The sequence below is a fragment of the Sparus aurata genome, chromosome 24 (genome assembly GCF_900880675.1).
Source record: "Sparus aurata chromosome 24, fSpaAur1.1, whole genome shotgun sequence".
NCBI lineage: Eukaryota > Metazoa > Chordata > Actinopteri > Spariformes > Sparidae > Sparus > Sparus aurata.
In genome coordinates this window covers 6,391,563-6,413,647 of record NC_044210.1, presented here as the reverse complement: position 1 = coordinate 6,413,647, position 22,085 = coordinate 6,391,563, and the positions used below count along the sequence as shown (strand labels likewise).

General features: G+C 43.8%; 1 protein-coding gene across 5 annotated transcripts in view; it reads left to right on the top strand.

Moving 5' to 3' along the window:
• The window catches only part of LOC115577197 (FERM and PDZ domain-containing protein 4-like), an 85,340-nt gene that overhangs the window by 52,562 nt on the left and 10,693 nt on the right, over nt 1–22,085 (top strand). For 4 of the 5 annotated variants that reach the window (XM_030410129.1, XM_030410131.1, XM_030410132.1 and 1 more), the window contains exons 2-11: nt 3,369–3,491; nt 10,200–10,351; nt 11,333–11,435; nt 12,602–12,647; nt 14,406–14,510; nt 14,747–14,854; nt 16,451–16,582; nt 18,227–18,346; nt 18,903–19,039; nt 20,422–20,548. In XM_030410129.1, coding sequence (XP_030265989.1) covers nt 3,369–3,491; nt 10,200–10,351; nt 11,333–11,435; nt 12,602–12,647; nt 14,406–14,510; nt 14,747–14,854; nt 16,451–16,582; nt 18,227–18,346; nt 18,903–19,039; nt 20,422–20,548 — 1,153 coding nt within the window. Of the gene's footprint in view, nt 1–827; nt 2,038–3,368; nt 3,492–10,199; nt 10,352–11,332; nt 11,436–12,601; nt 12,648–14,405; nt 14,511–14,746; nt 14,855–16,450; nt 16,583–18,226; nt 18,347–18,902; nt 19,040–20,421; nt 20,549–22,085 lie in introns of those variants that run through there. The other variant, XM_030410130.1, reaches the window with a different exon arrangement.

Genomic DNA, 22,085 nt, shown 5'->3' with positions numbered 1-22,085 from the left:
CAGAAACTTTCTAACATTGGCACAACACAGATGTTTCAGCACAGCGAACACAACGACTATGTGCCCACATTCAGTACAGTGTGAGAGTGCTCGAACTTGAATCCACGTGTTCATCAACCATCCTAAGATACCTTATCTTATATACAGTTGGGTCAAATAGTGTATTTTCTTGCCACTGGGAATGGCAATGTCAGCCTGTCGGTGGCTTGGTCTGGCCGCGAAATCGGTCCATGCTGAAATGTCCGAGCAGTTATGATTACATCTTGTACACTTAGACCTCCGTGATGTGCAGACGATTTATCAGAATTCCCTTTCTCGTCTGCTACCACCGTGCGGTTGACCTTTATTGATTTTGAGTGAAATATCTAAAATAGCTTTTGGATGGATCACCACAGAATTTTTAGTACAGACACTCAGTGTCCCCGGAAGGTGAATCTGAAACACACAATGAACAGGTTCCATGATGTGACTATAGTATAGCTGCAAGAGGGAATTTGATCAACTCAAACAGATATAATTGAGTTATACTTCAGCCTAGCAGGTACATTTAGATAAGGATATGTAGAGACAGCTGTGGAGGACTGTTGGCCCTCTGGTTGATCACCTGACTTTCCTTGTCCTTGTTTATTTAGTACTTAAACGTCTTCAGATACTGACGCTTTGGGTCTGGCGCCAAGCCGAAGCGTCAGTATCTGAAGACCTGGTTATGAGACTCAACTTTCAACTGCCTTTCTCCGGGAAGTTACAGTTTTGTTGCTTTAATTTATGACCAACTACCCGAACAACTAATTACACTCTCTCTGGCTGTGCCATGTGTTTGGTGCTGATAAGCAAATTTTAGCACGCCAATACACTAAATTACGATGGCGGAAACGTTACCCGCTGAATATCGACGCGTTAGCGTTGTCATTCAGAGCGGGGTTGCCGTCGCAACGTTAACATTGAGCCTGTAGGCAAACCATCTCAAAGACATTTTCTCGACTCAACTGTCATTTTTGTCTGACTGACAAAGCAATCCGCCCTCTTTTAGTGTCATTCGTTCTCTTTTGCCGGAGGGAAAAACATAAGGCGATGAATGACATATCAATTCTACCCAGGTGAACTTTAGGAGTCAGTTTACACTTCCTGCTTCCTGCTGCGAGCCTCCAGCTTCGAGATGCTGCTGTGTTTCCATACACGCCGCCGCTCTCCGAAAATCCTCTTATTCCGCACACACATTCGCACACTTCCTCACATATACATGCACAGCCGCACACCCTGCTGTCTCTCTCTCTCTCATACACATGCATACACAGATACTCATACTTACACACACACACACACACACACACACACACACAGAAACGCACACATACACACACACACACACAGCGTGGATTTGTTTTCTCTGTGATGAGAGGGATTATGGGATAAAGGAGGCGAGGCCACGCCAGTTTAGTTCAGTTTGGACCGAAGCTGCTCTCAGCAGCAGCACAATGACAAACACAGATGAATGTCTGGCCACACACTGGAGATGTGCGCAGCCGTTAACGCCGCGGCCTCTGTATATTTGGAGCTCAGGAGCCTTTGATTGGGATTCTGAAGTGGATGTGTTTTTCTTTCGGATCACTGAAGATCAGAAGAAAAGCAAACGTCTGGCTGAAATCCACGGATGGCAACAGAATCGAGAGGAGCTAAACCCAAAAGCCGGAGTGTTGAAATGGATCTATTGCTTCTCAGGATGTCTTGAATATCAGCTGTTTCGTGCTTGGGTTTTTCTTTGCAGCTGGTGTTGATGGAATCTCTATTCTTTTTTTTTTTTTTTTTTTTTTCTCTCCACTGTGACAACTTCTCGGCGGGATGACTGAGAGCGTCTGACACTTTCACCCGCAGCTTGGCTGTACTCCGGTGGAGCTTGTTACACACTTCTAATCGAAGGCCAATTTTCTTTTTCACACCCTGGAAGCTATGACATGATTCACTGATGTATTCAGCCCATCAGCAGCAGAATATGGGAATCGATCGGCTGGATTGTTACGGCGATGACGTCCTCCTCTTGTACGCATCTTCTCCTTTTTTTTTTAAGAAGTTGTATTAGGAAACGACTCAATTACTCTGGGCCTTGACATGTCACTCTTTTCGACGGTAAAGGCCTGCGATGTTTGATGTTTCTGATGCGAAGCACATAGCGGAGAATATGCTGAGTAACAGAATATTATTTTAGAATCTTGGCACTCGGTTGCCATTCATCATTCCATTGTTACTGCAACTATGCATCAGCTTGCCATCACGGATTTGAGGTCAGGACAATAAACTCGTCCCGGTGGTTTATGGCTGTGGGAGGGAGTGCTCTCCAAAATAAATGAAATATGAAAATGAAGCGCATAGATGCTTAAATTCGGCGGCATTTCTCCGGGCTTTATGATCTTTTATTGCGTCTGTGATTACTGCTGTGGAGACGGGCGCCTTATGGTCTGTGCATGATTAGTCCTCGTGGAGTGTGCGCGAGACGTTGACTCACAGCTGATTCGGGAGGACGGTCTGTTCGGTTCTCACCGAAGCGAAGCTGCTCTCCCGTCTCCCTCCCCCCTTCTCTCGAGACGGTGCCACTCTCCTGACATCCTCATTGACACGGTCTGAGTTAACCGCATTAGCCCAATCAGCTGTCACATCAGCGCTTTTCCCTCGCCGCACGTGAGCAATTTTGCAGAGCGACCAACGCAACGCTGCCCCTACATGCGGCCGCTGATCGCCCTATCTACGAACCCGATGAGCCGTTATTCGGCCGCGGTCGATTGCACTAAGCAGTGTTGTCTTACACTGCAAGCCACACACCGAGAGACAAGAAGTCACACTAATTGGACTGGAAAGGATCAGACAAGCACTGTTCTGAGTTTTTTTTTTTTAACCGAAGAGGGCAATAAAGATTTATTAAATCACCTTTCATTCTTCTCTTGGACGGATTAACTCTTGGAATAAGTAGACACAGGTGCTGCGATGTTTATGAATGAGTTCCGTTCTCTGTGGCTCGCCTCCCCACGTAAAGAAAAACCTTTTAGTTCATCTGAAGGTTTGTTCTAGCTTTTCAGAGACGTCTAAACCAGCGCTTCTGTCTAAATGTGGTTAAATGTCAATTTGCAGGTGGAGAGAGACAGTTCTGTGCGCTCAGTTTCGCGACGATTAGGCACGATCTTCCCAAGATTCAAGACAGTGGTCCTCGTTTCTCCAAAATCCCTTAAACAAAAGTGAAACCGCTTCCGATCAGACGGGTTTACATCACTGCTGAGACGACTGCGGGACTTGATTTCATTATGTTCCTTGAACCAAAAAACAAATGTTTGATCACACGCGATAATCAGACGCTGACTTTCCCTTCCTCTGTCTTTCAGCCATAAGAACAAAATGTCGGGCTGGCCTCCCCCCGGCCCGGGCTCCTGGGGTGGACTGCAGGGGCCCCCGTACAGCTGGGACAGCATGAACAGCACCAGGGAGGGACGGGACGGCCTCACCAGGTACCTACAGTTTGATCGCATGTGTTCCCACAGTTGCATCACGGCTGGAGCGTTACTGTCCAGTCAGGTATTTGTTAATAGATAACAAAGGTGAGATGTCCCAACGGGATAAGATAAGCCGGTCAGACTACACTGTTATATTCAAGTCTTTGTCAGACGTCTACAACCTAAGACCCAAGAGCAAAGAGACATATGGCGTGTGATGATCATACAAATCAATTGATGCACAGAGATATGAATTTACCCTGCATCTGCCATGTATATTCGTTTTTTAAAAATCCTTACCGTTTACTTGTTGCTGTGTTATTCCCCAAAACCGTTCTTCGTAATTATTTCACTTGTATGAAATCCTTTTTTTTTTTTTTCAGGCCGATTAAGTTGCGTAATTGAAAACAATCTGACAATTTCACTGTAGAATGTGCAGATGTAGAAACGGCGACAGTGACAGTAAATTGGCTGAAGTTGAAAGAGAGCTCCGCTGCAAGACAGACTCTGTCAGCGGAGAAATGTTACATAAATCACATTATAAGGATAATTTAGTACCACAATTTCAGACCGTGATGGTTTATGAAAGGCGATTGCGTACGGAATCAATGCTAGATGTATTCTTTTTCGCTCTCACCCCGTCAAGTGGTGTAACGTTCCATTAAATTGTAAACTGAATTGAAATAACAGGATAAAAATCCCTCTGATTATTCACGGCCCTTTTATGTGCCCGTGTATGATAATGAAAGCTGGAGATTATGACAGGGGAGGCGTAGAGAGAGGGGCAACAAAAGGCCGCGGGTCAGAATCAGCCGCACGGGGCGCACGCACAGTTAGTCTGTTCTTACTTATGCTACTTCAGTGGATGAATAATTCATTATCGCCAGTCATGTTTTGTATGCTCACCTTCTATAGCCATCTAATATCTAACCTCAATTAAGTTAGAGACCACTTGAGCTATCGAACACTTCTATGTCCTGGAAAAAAATGCCAAGTTATACAAGCTGACTTTAATAGGAATCAGACAGTACAGATACACTCTTGAGATTTTTTTTTTTTTTGCGAATACTCTTAATGAGCCAGTCTTGTTAGAATGTTTTTTTTTATCTTCCCCTTCCTCCCAACATGCACCAATAGTAGCCATTGTTTCAGGCCATTTCGCATTCTACCTGATGCGTGCAGTACCTGGTTGTGTGACTCTGCCCTGCAGGAGGAAACTTTCAGTCAGGCAAACATGCAGATCTTCAATTTGGACTGGCATCTAAGGCGGCTTAGCATACGGAGCATTATGCATGATAAATCAAGTGCAAAAACAAATCTCTGTATATATGAATAGTGTTCGGAAATACATTGGACAAAAAAATAAAAATCTCATACCCAAGTTGTACTGCTGCTAAAACTTCATGCACGTTAAGTAATGTACTCCTGGCATCATTTCTCTTACTGACTGTGGACGGAATGGGGTTGCCGGCAGAGCCAGTGCCAAGGAATTGCTTTAGGCGGATGTGTCCGATTTTTGATAAGCTGTGCCGCAATTAACTTGTGTCGACACAACGTGTTTTGATACCCAAATTGCTCTACGTGATGTGCATGGTGTCTCCTTCTCCTCTTATTCTTTCTGATGCCTTTCCTCGCCTCCTTTTTGCCCCTTTCACCCTTCTTTGTATCTCCTCTCGTTGTCTCTTAGTTTCATCTCTCGCCTTTACTGCCCCTTTCCCCCTTTTTGTCGGTGCTCCATTAGATTCTCGCCCTCCTCCCTTTGTGACGGGTTAGGTTAATATGACAAGGGGGACAGCTCCTGTTATGTGGCTTTGTTCCCTGAGAAAAAAAAGCTATTGGCTTAAGGGGAGGCGACACAGATTGAGTATCACAATTGGATTTCTGTGCGATGGAGAAAGGGAGAGAAAAGAGAGCGAGAGTGAGCAAAAGCCGATGATTGATTTAACTACATTGGACAGATAGGTTCCCTTAACCTTTACCTATCATGATCTGGCAGGTTTTGCAACGCTATTATTTGCTCAAGTATCAGTATGTTTGAAATCCCTGACTCCATGTTGCATGCAAAACTGCCCCAGTGCGGTCTCTGGCACCTCGTATCGGCTCCCTTTATCCTTTAAGGATTCCCTTGATGTTATATAGTCAGAGGTCCAGTGGGGGGTCTGGCGAGGAAAGTCCTCTCAGGAGATGAGGAGTGTCTGAATAAGTACCGGGGCCAATGTTTCAGTTGTTATCATCACAGGGTACCAACTGCATCCCTTTCCCTGAAGGATTACAACCTAATCTGTGAGTTTCCTCCACCGGGGTTCCAAATTAGAGGAGTGACAGGTTTAGAAGGTCTGCCTGAACAAAGTAAAGGAACTGATGCTAATGCTGCCAATCTAACATCGTCATAATTGAGTCCCTATCATTGATTTGCTAGACAAAGCCACAGAGGCGTGGCTAGAGAAAGGGAGACATTTTTAAAAAATATTTGTCAGGTGATTGGACGAAACTTCCAACACATCCATCTATTATTGTCTATTATCGGCTGAGCCCCAGTTGTTAAATCAAACTCTTACCAAAGCCAGTCGAAGGTAGAGGAAAAAACGTATTTTCCATTGTCCATCATCCATGTCTACTCAGTTGGTTATTCCTGTAACATTTGTCAGTGTCTGTGTAGGCATCTCAAACCACAGGGAAGAATTGACTAAATGACAAAGCTACTGATGTGACCAAGACAAGAGCCTAGGAGAGTGCGCTCCCTATCCCCCACCATGACTCGCAGCACCACCAGAATTTGACCTTTTGGATCTAGTTTTCTCCCTGACCCCCCTGACATCCCAGCCCAGCCCTGCCACGGGATTAAACACCACCGACCCTGACAAGTTGGATGAGCCTGCATCGCGTATTGGTTCCTCGCTCTCATTACGGACAGATTTAGTTTGAGATTTCTGCACCATATGTACAATGCAGATCAATGCCATGATGAGAGATTGAGAGTAGGAAAGCGCAAGAGGGAGGCGAAGGCTGGAGGTTGGGCAGAGATCAGGACTGATCCGGATTGGTTGGAGATAAAGTCGCATCCTGGGTAGGTCGGAACACGATTGTCATCAGGGCAGATTTAGGCAAACCTGCAGGTTTATAACTAGATGAAAAAAAACCATGGGTGAAGCGGAACTGATCATGCAAAATTACCTGATTAAACAAAAGAGGGACTTTCGTTCCAAAACCAATGTAGTGTGCACGAATTTCCGACCGCATTCGCAAACTATTTGTGACAATGTGAAGGATGGGATGTCCGAGCCAGGAACATCATAGCCTCTGCTGTATAGACAGTAATGGCACACAACGATGGAATTGATGTCAGCCAGGTAACAATAGACACAATGTACTGGAGAGGAAGAGGGGAAGCAACAGCTGCCAAGGGAGCTTTAGAAGCTGTGGACGAGGGAGGGAGGGAGAAATATAGATGGAGAGGGAACGAGTTAACCCCACTGAAAGCCCATATCACCTCTTAATTAACAGGCACTCTGCATTCTCAGTGTCCCGGTCGAGACAGACGTCTGAGGTTCAGCGGGCAGGAGGGTTTGATTTAATACAGAGCATTTACATTTTAGTGGTGCTCTCATCCTAAGTGACTTGCAATAAGGAAAAGAGAAGGACAGGGTGACATTTTTGCCAATTTTAACCTACATTTAAGCGGCATTAAACGTTGGTGGCTGCGGCGATCCTCGTAAAAGTCATCCATCGGACAAATCGTCAAGGGGTTTTAGCGCCAGTCCCTCAAATAGATGGAGCAAAAGAAGGTGGGCCCAAGTGCAGGAGAAAGCATGCAGGATGATCAGCGGGGGAAGTTTTAGTCAAGTCGAAACACGCTTAACACAAAGGAACATCAGGAACGGGAAAACGCGACAGCGGGATCGGGGAAATTAAACAGATGAAGAGACGAAGACTGAACAATACCGGACATAAATACAAAATGAACTAATGAGGGGGTGAGGTGCAGGTGGAGGTGGAGGGAGGCGGAGAAACACAGGTGAGGGTAATGAGTGGAAGAACACGAGAAACAGGGAAGGAACTGGGAAAAAACACCGGTTTACCTGCTCCACCTCAGCTCCACCGCTGTTCTAAACCATACAGTACACTCCGCTTTTTGGTTGTTTTAATTGCCCACCTGATATGAACTCTAATCGTTGTTGTAATGCGACCGTGTACTTCACAAATAGAGTCCTGTCCATCTGTGGGACTGCACTCATGGGTGCGTGGTGTGATTAGGTGGGGGCTGAGTACGCGGCCTTGGGGGCCTCCTGTGACGAGCGCTAAAGCACAGGATGTGCGACTGCCAATTTGAACTGTCTTTGGACTGCTTATATTTATTTTTACATTTATTTTACGTATGTGAAGTGGCTGTGGCCCAGGAGGTAGAGAAGGTTGGCCACTAATTGATGGGTTTCCCAGCTCTGGCTGCAGGTCAGAATGTCCTTTGGCAAGATACTGAACCTGAAAGTTTTCCCGATGGCTGTTCCATCTGAGTGTTTGTGAATGGATGAGCATAGAAATATTGTCAGGATGCCCTCATTTGCTCCTGATGAGCAGGTAGGAACTTTGCATGGAAGCCTCTTCCCTCAGTATTGAATTGCTATGTCTATGTAAGTATAAATCCATATACTTGGCTATAATTGATGTCCATTCGTGGATGGAATCAAAATTCGACGCTGCAGAAATTATGTAGTGATCTTTGAAAGAGCAAACCACGACGCTGAACTGGAAGCGTCTTCCTTTATTGCTCAGGCCATGCAATGTCATGCAACATATGGCGAGATATGGCGTTATCTCCATGACTTTGTAAACACACAGTCTGTGGCTGCCCTTTAAGGTTTCCAGCGACTCATTTCAAATAAAGAGCCTTGAAGGCCACATACATGCTATAGTGCCAGTAACGCTCGAGGTAAAGCTGAATGTCTGAGTAAGACAGCGTCAGTTAGCAAGACATGAATGCGTTTTGTGCTTACGTTAAAGAAGACAAATGCACCATTAAATCCATTCCTAACTGTGGAGTGTGATATATTTGTATTCAAATTTACCGCATTAATCGTAGCTAACCGCTGATCATAAAACACTTTCTCCGAAGCGTTCAGGGAAGTAGCGGTAAAGCAGAGAACAGGCGCTTCGAGCACATGTAGAAGTAATTGCCCACCTGATATGAACTCTAATCGTTGTTGTAATGCGACCGTGTACTTCACAAATAGAGTCCTGTCCATCTGTGGCACTGCACTCATGGGTGCGTGGTGTGATTAGGTGGGGGCTGAGTACGCGGCCTTGGGGGCCTCCTGTGACGAGCGCTCAAGCACAGGATGTGCGACTTCCAATTTGAACTGTCTTTGGACTGCTTATATTTATTTTTACATTTATTTTACATATGTGAAGTGGCTGTGGCCCAGGAGGTAGAGAAGGTTGGCCACTAATTGATGGGTTTCCCAGCTCTGGCTGCATGTCAAAATGTCCTTTGGCAAGATACTGAACCTGAAAGTTTTCCCGATGGCTGTTCCATCTGAGTGTTTGTGAATGGATGAGCATAGAAATATTGTCAGGATGCCCTCATTTGCTCCTGATGAGCAGGTAGGAACTTTGCATGGAAGCCTCTGCCCTCACTATTGAATTGTTATGTCTATGTAAGTGCAAATCCATATACTTGGCTATAATTGATGTCCATTCGTGGATGGAATCAAAATTCGATGCTGCAGAAATTATGTAGTGATCTTTGAAAGAGCAAACCACAACGCTGAACTTGAAGCGTCTTCCTTTATTGCTCAGGCCATGCAATGTCATGCAACATATGGCGAGATATGGCGTTATCTCCGTGACTTTGTAAACACACAGTCTGTGGCTGACTATTTAAGGTTTCCAGCGACTCATTTCAAATTAAGAGCCTTGAAGGCCACATACATGCTATAGTGCCAGTAACGCCCGAGGCAAAGCTGAACGTCTGAGTAAGACAGCGTCAGTTAGCAAGACATGAAAGCGTTTCGTGCTTACGTTAAAGAAGACAAATGCACCATTAAATCCATTCCTAACTGTGGAGTGTGATATATTTGTATTCAAATTTACCGCATTAATCGTAGCTAACCGCTGATCATAAAACACTTTCTCCGAAGCGTTCAGGGAAGTAGCGGTAAAGCAGAGAACAGGCGCTTCGAGCACATGTAGAAGTAGACGAACATGGTAAAAATAGATATGCAAGCTCTTTAAACTGGAGAGCTGTGACTTGATAACATGATCAGTGCACTTTTGTTTGGAATAGTCTGCAGACTTTCATGTGGGTGGTAGAGTCAGATAGGTTCAAGATGGCAAATCCAAGGCCTTTTATGAATGCAGGACCTGTGCTCTCTTTTTATAAGTGGCTCTTAAGCATGGAGTGTTGTGCTAATGACCAAACCTTAGCCAAGGCTCTGATTTATGAACCGCTGATCAGATAACTCTAATCCTTCATTCGGAAATTTAATGTTATCTCTCCGAGCTAAAACGTACTTCTCCTGTAGGGACGAACGCATTGATTGGATTTTAAATGTGCACTATGTCATCATTTTTTAAGAGACCTCCCTTTAACACGTCTGACAGGTTCGACCCCCGTAACAGTCATCGTGCCCATTACCCACTGCGCGTCGGCCCGAAGTGAAACTATTTGCTGACTCACTCGACGAACTTCTCCTAGTCACCGCGCTCCTCCTCTCCTGTGTTTTCCAGCCAAGTGTCCCAGAGCAGCTCCCTGGAGGAGGTTCACCTGGACGGGGTCCCTCCCGCCCCTCGCTTGGTGGAGATGAGGCGGGACCCGATCCTGGGTTTCGGCTTCGTGGCGGGCAGCGAGAAACCGGTGGTCGTCCGCTCTGTCACACCAGGTAGGCTTTCTTTCTGCTCTCCTTATTGAATGTAAACTGTTTCAGGGTTTTTTTTTTTACTCTTTACTACAGTCTTGACTTGATCTCAAAACTGCTCCGACTTTGACTCGTCCTTCACTCTGCCGTGGTCCTGATTGCAGCCCTGACTTCAGCTGCATTGGTATTCCCAAAGCATAACACCTGGATCCAGTGACAGAGGACTTTTTAAAGGGATTACTTCCAGATGCTAAAGTCCATTCATTCATATTAATGTCAAATGACTGATGCCAGAATAGTAATATGCAAAAGTCTGTACTACAAACCCTCGACACTGGCTCCATGTTGAAATACTTCACGAACAACTGACAGAAAATAAGATACCTGGAGCAAAGTCCAGGAAACAAAGCCCTGATATCTTAATAAGCCCGACAATCTGAGAGTTTGCACACTGAATGGCTGCGCTGAGCAATTTCATTAGGTCCTCCTCGCTGTTTGAAGAGTCGGTGCAAACAGTTGCTGTAATGATTGTTTAGAAGGAGACCATGCAGACGAAAGTCTTCTCCAGCCTACGACTGAACAATTAAGTGGTATTGATCCAATACAAGAAAGAAAATAAACACAGATTAGTTTGTTATGTTCCTGTTAAGTATTAGATGATTGCCAAATTACTGCCAAACCACTGCTTACAGCCCCTATCACCTGCCAGCTCCAGTGTCTGCACAGACACACACAGTGATTAGGAATCTCAATAATCAATGAGCTGCTGAATTCCAAGCAGACAATTGAGCTAATGCATATTCAATTTCAAGTTGCTGGCAGAGGAAAGGAATACGCAGTATGCGCTCGAGGACACCGCGGTTTGTTAACGCTCCCACCCTATAAGATGTGTCAGCAGACACGCCCAAGCAAGGTCGATGCTTTTACAAAAATGACCCGACACATGTTAGCATCTGTTCCGGCGCCGATTCAGTCATAGATAATCTCTTCTTTGCTTGTGTGTAGGTGGTCCATCGGAGGGGAAGCTGTTGCCAGGCGATGAGATCATCATGATCAACGATGAACCCGTCAGCTCGGCCCCGAGGGAGCGAGTCATCGACCTCGTCAGGTGGGCTCGGAAACCTCGCGGATCATCCAAACCTCGTTGATGACCTGAAATTTAAAGGACCAATTCACTCCCATAAGAAATATATGATGCCCTGCTAGTTCTAATGCATTCCAGCCATGAACATACAGTTGTTTGGGGTTTTATTTGTCTGAATTTCGAGATATTCCCCTCTGAGATTTCTGCCTCCTCCCTAGGCAAACGGTTGAATTAATTTTTGGTGCTCACAGCAGTAGGAAAAAAAAAAAAGGTATACAAAATTCAACAGCAGCATCCATTCCAACCCTTCCAAGGAAAATAATGCCTCAGAAAGTTCTAAATAAAGTGTTTTTCCGGATAGTCTGCAGGCCTTATTGTTGAAATTCTTTCACTGATGTTTCTGAAGAAATGGCCCCAACAAAACAAAAAAAAAAAAACAGCTTACATGGTTTTTGCGGGGATAAGAAGTTAAATTACCACATTAGAAACATTAGAAAGGCCTCTACTCCATGGTGAGTGGGAAATGATTCAACTGTTTAAACCTGTCATAGGCAATAAAATCGTTGGCGTGAGCCCGAGGCATGTTCAGATTTGAAGCATAACGTGGCTTCATGTGATTTATTTAAGGCACATCTGGGCGACATTTGTAATTTAGAAAAATGTAAATGAAATGTCAGGTCTAATCCTGATCAAACATTAAGAACGGGGCCAGATAAAAATCACAGTGAAGCAAATTCATTCTCGTTCATTCGCCTTTGGGATCTTTTTAAAAAAAATCGCATGTTTAATTTCGCAAAAACAATGTGAAACTCTAATGAACTGCCTGCTAAGTGTCAGTCATGCTTTACACCCCGACGCCTGGCTGAAAACCTCGAACTTTTTGCTAATTCGATGCAGGCGATTGCGCTCGGAAATCATGTTTCACGTCGCCAGAAATACTGTCACATGTTTCTTTTAAATGGGAAACTAATGGGTGTCCTGTATGTGTGTGTGTGTGTGTGTGTCTGTGCGTGTGTTTGTGCTTTTAACGGCGTCTTCTAAGCGGTGATTGCCAGAGGCATCTCATTCCATTTCAGCCAAGCTAATCAAGTTCTAGTTGCTTATCTGCCGCTGTTGTTCTCTGTGATTGTTGTTGTTGTTTTTTTCTGATGATTCTGTTGACTCTGTGATTCGCCCTCTTCTCGCTTCAGGAGCTGCAAAGAATCCATCATGTTGACTGTTGTCCAACCGTATCCTGTGAGTAGATCAGCTCTTCTTTTTTTTTTTTGGTTCTCGGACCACAGCGCAACTACTCTATGTATCAGATATACTGAAGAAAAAATAGATTGTCGCTACCTTTATATCATCGGAAACATGAACGGGGTGGTGGTGACTTAGTATCTGTCCCTCTGAATCTTCATAACCTTTCTCTTGAAAAGTAATTTCAGCTCTGTAAAGGACATTATCTGCCCTTGACATTTTATTCGGAGAGGATAGATTTGTGGCTTGTAACTCCAGTGTCCTCTCAGTAAACACAGGCTCGGGCTCCCCTCCAGGCCTGTTAAACTCCTGTATTTAAAGGATAAAAACTGGCGATATTCCATATTTGTCTTGTTCTCAAAACCTCTGGTGAAATCCAGCAAGGAATCGATCCAAAATAGCACTTATTGTCGACTTCGTCTGTGCCATTGTTGTCGCAAAACTGTTATCACACGACAGTGAGCCACTCCATCACACTAGATTTGAAACCCAACTGACGATGAAGACCATTTGTTTTGAGTGAAAAGCTCCAGAGCGGCTCTGAACGTAACCTTGAGGTGAGCGTTTCTTGTCAGCTGCTGCCTCCAAGGTCAAGAATGAAACTCTAAACAGTTGTTTATGTTGATTCAATCCCACTCTCACCGACCTGCTGCTGTAAAAACTCATTAGAGAAGGAAGTGGTCGTTAATCCACGGCTAAAAATAGTCCCCAACAAATGCTAGCTTTACTCACCATTTGAGCAACATTTGCTGTAAAGCACCTTACCTAGAAACTTTAGGAAATGATTGCGGAGCATTGTGAATCCATTTTTTTTTTTCTTTTTTTTTTTGTTTCTTTAATTAAACTACATATTCTACAAATTATTCAGTCACGAAAATACGATAATTTGTTCATCTGGTTTGTTTAAGCATGAAAATCTATTTCTTTTCCGATTAAAATTTCCTCCCCAAAACTACATACTGCACCTTTAAGTCCAACCTTAAGGCACAGTTATTATTCTTGATTACTCTTAATTTCAATTTACATTATTTTATAATTCCACTCAGAAATACAATATTTGCCTCCATATTGTAATTTCACTCAACGACATTTATTTGATAGCTAAAGTCACAAGTTTCTTTACAATTTAAAAAATATTAAAACAAATACAATCAACTCATACATCGCTATAGCTTATATTTATATTCATGTGATGTACACGTTTGTGCGCCATTGGTTATCATTATCGTATTCAATTTCATATTCATCATCTATTACTCTGAAATGGGCCATTCTGCATAATGAGTGCTGTAACTTTTGTGCTTTAAATAAGATCGTGAATTCAGGACTTTTACTTGCACTTTGCTACTTTTACTACAAGAAAAATACAGAGAAACACTTTTAATTAGAAGGAGATGAAAGGACGGCCTTATATTCCTGCTCCATTCACTTTCTTTGACTATGAATGCATTGCACCACGCTTGTGTTTGAGGGAACCAAAATGTAATTGATAAATAAATACATTGCTTGTGTATGGTTTGCACTTTTCCAATTATAAGGGAATTAGAGGTTTTTCTGTTAATAAGATTTGCAAATGTAACATGTTGAGCTAACGTGCTGGAAATCTGTGTTGTTGTTTTTTTTTCCATTCCTCCGTTTGTGCATGTGCAATCTCTTTATCTCTCTTTCTCTCATGTGTCTTCCTCCTCTCTCTCTCTCTCTCCCCTCTCTCCCTATCTCGCCCTACCTCTCTCTCGTTGGACGCTTGCCTCTTAGTCCCCTAAATCAGCGTTCATCAGTGCAGCCAAAAAAGCCATGCTCAAGTCCAATCCGGTCAAAGTGCGCTTTGCAGCGGAGGTCATCATAAACGGCCAGGTTCCAGTGAGTTCTACCACACACACACACACACACACACACATACAAACACACACACGCGCACACCATCATGTATGACCTATATAAGCAGTGCCAGATGGTTGCCACTTACATCATTAAGACAGAGAGTTCAGTGAACGCCAGACAGATAAGACACTTTATGAATTCCTTTTTTCGCATATCAAACCTCATCTGTTCGCTGGGAAACTGAAAAACGCTGATCACATGGCCTCCTTTCGCAGAACCCGGTGAAGGACAACTCTCTCCTGTTCATGCCAAATGTCCTGAAGGTCTACCTGGAGAACGGGCAGACAAAGTCTTTTCGCTTCGACTGCGGCACCTCTATCAAGGTGTGTGCCCGTTGTATTGTGTGTGTTCTACCCCACTTCCACCCCACACCCCCCCGGCAGGCACGCTCAAACGGAATTAGCAGTCTCCGCAGCGTCTATAATTACAAAGGCAGAAATTCATTTGGAGTGCAAATGAGTGTGTCTCGGTGCGCGCACACACAGACCATGAAATTCATTTTTTGAGTTCCGTTTGTTTGAGCGGCTCATTTATTCAGGCGACGTGGCGAATTTTTTTTCACTTTCTGACTTGTGGATTCAGATATAATCCAGCGAGTCTCGTCTCCTCACCCTCTGCATTAATATTCTGATGTTATCTTAACAAGGCCTGTCATCTAATATTGATCAATAAAATCAATTTTTGTATTAAAAGTAAAATTCCGGTATTTTTCAACCCCGGGTCCTAGATATACATATTATGCACAAAATGACAGAATTGGTCCAGTTTAGTTACCTCAGCTGGCAGCTGTGGGCTGGGCTGCAGTGGCCAGAATGTAATTGTGGGCTAAATCCTGGTTCAGGCTTTATTTTTTTCTGCCAAATAAAGAGATTGTGCTGCCCTGTCACGCAATTGTTACCACGGTTACAGCTCGCCCGCTCCCCCTGATTACAGACATTTTCACAGTCTGGATGACCGTGAAAAAAAAAAGGCGGTCTCCAGCACACAATGATATAACATGAAAATAAACGTATGGGTATACTTTTTATATGTAAGGTTAAGCGTGCACAGGAAAGTAACAAGTAGTCTTTGTGTTGTGTTCAGGTGTTATCGTGTAAATATCAAATCCCAGCTCTTAACAGGACACATAGCCCAGACGCAGACAGTACCCAGCGAGCGAAAGACTTCATTTAGAGGGTAGTTGCATCACTTATTATCAGTTATTTCTTGGCCATATGTGTCCCGATGGGGAAGAGTTGGGCACCCATGCTCTATTGTTGGCAGTGGCGGTTCTAGACCAGTTTTAATAGGGGGGCCAGGTTGGGGCCGGCTTTTTTGTTAGGGGGCACATACAACCCGTAAAAAAGGATAAATCCCTCATTCAGACAAAGCAGTGTTTACAATTTCAGCAATTTTGATTGGGTAGTAAACTGCTGAGACACTTTATTTCTGCCTTTCCCTTCAGAACAAAATCATAGCAAGAAATCTGTCATTGTATTATTAATGCAGACTCACTGTCAGGGGGGGCCACAGGGGGGTCCAGACTCAGAGTTACAGGGGCACTGGCCCCTGTTGCCCCTCCCCCCCCCCCCCCAGAACCGCCCCTGATTGTTGGCAACTTTATCCGTTAAAGTGCCTCTTTTTTTTGCCACCGACAGGCTCATATTGTCTTCTAAGTCTCTGACAGCATTAGGGGAAAGGATCCCTACAGAGATAGACCTCCTTAATGAGCTACAATTAGCAATTCTATCATCGTGGAGCTCACATCATTCAGACTAGACAGAAACATCATCAACAATCTTCTTGTTTCACCTTACCACTGTCCTAGTGAAAGCACATGTATGTCTTGTTCCTCCCATGGCAGTATTCTATGATGCACGTGCACACAGGGAGCATGTGCCGTAATGAAAGGACTATCCGTGTGGCATCTTTATTTTCAGGACGTGCTCCTGACCCTGCAAGAGAAGCTGTCGATCAAATGCATCGAGCACTTCTCCCTCGTGCTGGAGCAGAGGACGGAAGGCTCTGGAAGCAAACTGCTTCTCCTGCACGAACAGGAGATGCTCTCTCAGGTGAGGAGATGTTTCCTCTCCTTCTTCTGCTCGCTTCGTCTCATTTTCCCATCTGTCTCACACACACACACACACACACACACACACACACACACTCCTGCTCTGTATTCAAGAAGCATTTGTACCCCGGCGTCGTTTATCAGCACTGGCACAGCAGGGGCGACAGCTCACATTACACCTACCCTCTCACGAGCGCTTGCAGATACCCCACAAATGCCCAGCCGCCACACACACACCCACCCACACACACACGCACGCACACACTCACTCGCCCACAGTGCCCGCTCCATTCTAATGAGGATGCAGGATCACAAGAGGACAATTTTGATATTCACACCGCACAGTTCAGATGTGAAGCTGAGCACATGGCGCACTCAGTGGCAGATGAATGTTTAAGAGTCACTCCCCCCCCCACCCCACCCCCCGTCACGCTTGATAAAACACACAATATACTGTAATACACCTGAGTGTCAATCCCGGTGACAGGTGTAGAGGAGGAAAAACTGCTCGTCCCGGAATTAGAAAATAGACTCTCTCTCTGTCTCCCGCTCTCTTGCCCTCTCAACGCTCGCACGTTAAATAATTCACAAAACATAATCAATATTTAAGAGACGACGCTGGTCTTGTGGTTTTGTCTTGAATAAGAAATGGAGTCAAATGCACAGACGGCCACGAGCAAGCAAGTGCGCTTTTTTTTTTTTTTTCTGGGTTGCTGCTGCTGAATTACACAGCCGGGTCTTGAGGTTGTAGAGTGGTTTGAACAACATCTGACGCCACTGCTATGAATTTATTCTATAGTTGAGGATTTGATTGATGCTAATTTAGACTTTTCATACATTTCAAAGGCAAATATTGTACTTTTTTTACTCCACTGTACTTATATGTCAATTAGTTTGCAGATTTTATAGAATATTATATGTGATGATATGCCGACAGTGTTGTATAAAGTGCCAATCTTACAGTATCTGATATAAGCTGCACTTGCAAATCAAAAGTACAAGCAAAAGTAAATGTTGTGGGTTTCTTTTGTTTATTTATCAGACTGCTGATCAAATAAATCCATTATTAATCATCACTTTGGCTCTGGCGCGGCCTGTAATCTGCAAAGTATCTAGTTACTAAAGTTAGCAAATAAACATTTTAGAGTAAAGTACAATATTTGAAGTATGAAGTAGCAGAAAATGGAAACTTAAGCACAGTGCTTTAGTAAATGCACTCTGTTACCCTCAATCACTGGCTGCTGCTGTTGTAAAACCAGGTGCATCAGCGGACTCGTCTGTTACTCGGGCGACCCTCAAGGTTTTTCAAAATAAGTCCGTCGCAAGATCCTCTCCTACTTTAATAACTCCCTATTTCTTTGTGAAATACTGGATTGATTTAGCCTTTCAGACGCCTGAAAAGATTTTAAGCAAACAATTTGAAGGGGGGAAATCACTTACAACTAACAGACATGTTAAACCTGTGAGACATACAGTGAGATACAAGAAGGTACGCCATTCTGCTGGTACATTTTACTGGACTTGCATTAATGAGTGAAATACGGGACTTTATCTGGTAATGGATTTTGTTTCCATCGCGTTATAGCGAGCGCTTCATCAGCTTTCTATTGTATCTCTCTTCCTCTCGTCCCGTCTGTGTGCCCAGGTGACCCAGAGGCCCGGCTCTGACAAGATGAAGTGTTTCTTCAGAGTCAGCTTCGTGCCCAGAGACCCCGTGGAGCTGCTCCGGAGAGACGCCGTGGCATTTGAATACCTCTATGTACAGGTGGGCAGAAGTCGCCAGGAAGGCTTCTTAAACTGATTCTGATCATGACAGGAACTAAAGCTCGCTTGGCTTCTTGATCAGAAGGTGACAAATGGAAAAACCAGATGTCAACCTTTACAATCTACCAGGCGGTTTGGAAGTGATTTTTTTTAGTTGATAAAAAAGTAAATTGGCTCTTGTTTAAACAAAAAAGCTCATTAGCAAATAAAGTCTTCAACTACAGCTGCTCCCCTATAGATTACTTCTCTCTTCCCCATAGGATTCTTTTGATAATTAGTCACGTCGAGTAGCCTGGGAGGAGAAAAGCCCATCTTTTTTTTTTTTTCCCTGTCAGATTTCACCTTTTTGCGCTTCCCAGTCCTTCATCCAGGACCGGAAACTGTATCCCTTTGAAGGACTCTCGCGCCACAAAGGCCGAGAACTTCATTCAGCTGAGGGAGGATGCACTCCTGCTGCCCGAGCTGCTCGGCGGACAGATGAAACGCTCCTCACAAGCCCTAAAAACAGACGTCGGGATTCTCATGAAAACTTTGCTTTCCCACCTTTTCCCCCGCAGAGTTGTAACGACGTGTGCTTGGAGCGGTTCGGGCCGGAGCTGAAGTACGACGCCGCGCTCCGACTGGCCGCGCTGCAGATGTACATCCTCACCATGACCACCAGGCAGAGCCAGAAGGTCTCGCTCAAGTACATCCAGTAAGTGCGGCTGTGGGTGTTTTTTTTTTTTGGTTTTTGCCACCGCAAACATGATCTGTAATGTTAAACTGTTGTACAACCTGGAGCTGAGCCATCAATAATAAATGACATTCCTCTTCTCTGAGAGTTTTTTTGATGAGTTTAGAGAAGTTTGTCAGGGAGAGACGGATTCACAAAACCTCCAAACACTGATCCTCATGCGAGAGCCACTCATACAGACAGATTTGTTGTAGTGAAATGTGACTAAACTTTATAAACTAGACTACCCAATAGTTTATGTAGTAAAGTAAAGCTGAAACAGGTCATTTTTAGCTATTTTGCTAGATGTTAAAGTGAATTTTCGTGTTGGACAATTTGTTTTTTTTTTGAAAACCTTTCATTCCTTTGTGGTATTATTAATGTTTGGATTGTTGGTTGGACAAAACAAGCATCGTGAAGTTATCAGTTTGGGGGTAATTATTATAATCTTTACAAACCAGAGAAAATAATCAGCTGATGAATCCATAATGAACATGATCATTAGTCACAGTCATATACAAATTAACTAGCTCTGCCTCAGCCAACTACAGCATTGAAATGCTGCTTTTCCATTAATGCAAAAGTAATAATCTAATGATGTTATATGTATATGTAATGTATTGGAGACAGTTTCCTTTTTTTTCGATTGAGCACTTTTACCTGTAATACTTTCACATTATGCTTACATACTTTTGCTTAACATTTTCAGTACAGAACTTTTACTTGTACCGAGCATTTGTACAGTGTGGTATTAGTGCTTTTACTAAAGGATCTGAATAGTTCCTCCATCGCTGCAGGTTTGTTCGTAAGTTGCACTCTATTACTATTTACAATTTTTTTTCTTTTCTCTTTTTTTTTCTTTTTTTTTTTTTTTTTTTTGATCACGATGTCTTAATCTGAATGGATGTGGAGTTTAGTGTGATACAGAAATGGCAAACCAAAACTGAATTACATAAACAAAACACTTAATGGAAAACAATATTTTGTTCACGGGTATCATGGTCATATCATACCATAGTATCACCATTTTTTCACGATTGTTTGATATTTTATAAGCCAAATGATCAATCGACTCATCAGGAAAAAAATCGATAATGTATTTTATCATTATTGCCCAAATTACAGCAAGGTTTACAGACTAGAGTAGTCATTTCAGCAGTTGTTAGAAAGACACTGACATTTTTGTGAATGAAGTCCACTTTCCAAAGAGAACACTCTCCTCCTTAAAGTCACTTCAGCGACTGTCTGAGAGGGAAAGTCATCCAATTTCCGGCTCTTAACCGCAGATATTTAACCAAAGGGTGGAAGAAATACTTCTTCCGAGGGCGACCTCACGCTGAAATCAATCTCTCCCCCCTCAACAGAAAGGAGTGGGGTCTGCCGCTGTTCCTGCCTCCCGCCGTGCTGTCCAGCATGAAGGAGAAAAACATCAAGAAGGCTCTGACGCACATCCTCAAAACCAACCAGAACCTCGTGCCTCCGGGGAAAAAAGTAGGCAGCCCTCTTTTGTGTTGTCTTTGCCCTTGTTAATAAACTTCTGACACGCACACACACACACACACACACACACACACACACACACACAACAAACACACCGTCTCTTTGTTTTCTGATGCAATATCCAAAAATAGCGCCGCTGCCATGCGCAGCCTTGTAAAGGTTCTCACCCTTGTCAACCTAAGACCCTTTGTCGAGCTAGACCTTGAATGCTAATGTGAATAATAAGCAAAGTGCATGTCAAACTGTGTGCATAATAAGATATTCATATTCACACACACACACACACACACACACACACAGAGACATGCCTCCGATCCGACTTCAGCGGAACTTTGTGAAACTACTTTCATAATACAGGCAGCTGCTGATCTCTTTATTCCGCGGCACCCAAATTCACTTCGACGCGCACAAATCAGCCGAGCGGCAAAACAGAATTAACCCGGGCAGCGGTTTCAACGCAATAGAGTGATTTACCATCAGCTGTCATGCAAATGAGGTTAGCCGGTGGATCTCAGTCAGACAATCGGAATAGAGGGATGATGTTTTCGTCCCGGAGGAGACAGAAACTCTTTCCAAACTGAATTATAACGACCTGTGGGCGAGGCGAGAGACTGTACGTCGCAAAAAAGTCAACGGCATGTCCGCGCGGGATCCTCGCTGTTGTTGTGAATAAGTCACGGTTTGTTATTTTTCTTTATTCTCAGACGGCACGAGACGCGGCTGCTCGGTTGCAAAAAAAAAAACCCAAAGTGTTAGAGCCCCGAACTGAACAACAGAAAAAGACACTGAAGCTCAACTGGTGGCCAAACACCGGCCAAGACAGGGCTCCAACAGTCCACTGGAATCCTTCGAGGGGGAGAAATCAACTTCAAAATCTTTTGAATTTGATGTTTAAGTATGTGTGTGAACCCTGCTGAGAAGACGTTGCACTGGGTGACTCGTCCCTCCATTGTGACGAACACGAGCACTGTTTATTTTGAGACAATCCCACACACACAAAGTCCTGCTGCCGAAAATACTCACAAGAGCACCAAATATGAATTAATCCCTCAATATTATTTCTCCTTACTTCTGTGAACCACAGATCCCGGCTGTTTTAGGAAATTGCTCGGTCTAAAAATATGACACTGTATAGTTTTGACCCGTTTTTAAAAGACGGACATCGTTCCAATTGACGACTTTGCCCTTTTTGTGGAATTTTGTAATAAGAAAATGTAGAGTAACAAGTTTTATCCCACGTCTAGCAATTTTTCATCCTGGATAGCAACATTTCACAACATTTAAAGCTCTCTTTGCGTCTGTACTTTTGCCATAAAAATGAAATACGATGTGTATTCAGAGTGCAATCTGCGGTTTCCCATGTCAATAAACCTACAGAGTGGTAAGGTCAACATGTTTGTGCGCTAAAATCCATCAGAGTTTGCGCGATACCGACAGATTAAACCGGCCGTTGTGATAGTGCCACTCTTCCAGCTGAAGCCGGTGGATGTTTGGATGTCAAACCAACGTTACACACACGGTAAAGCAT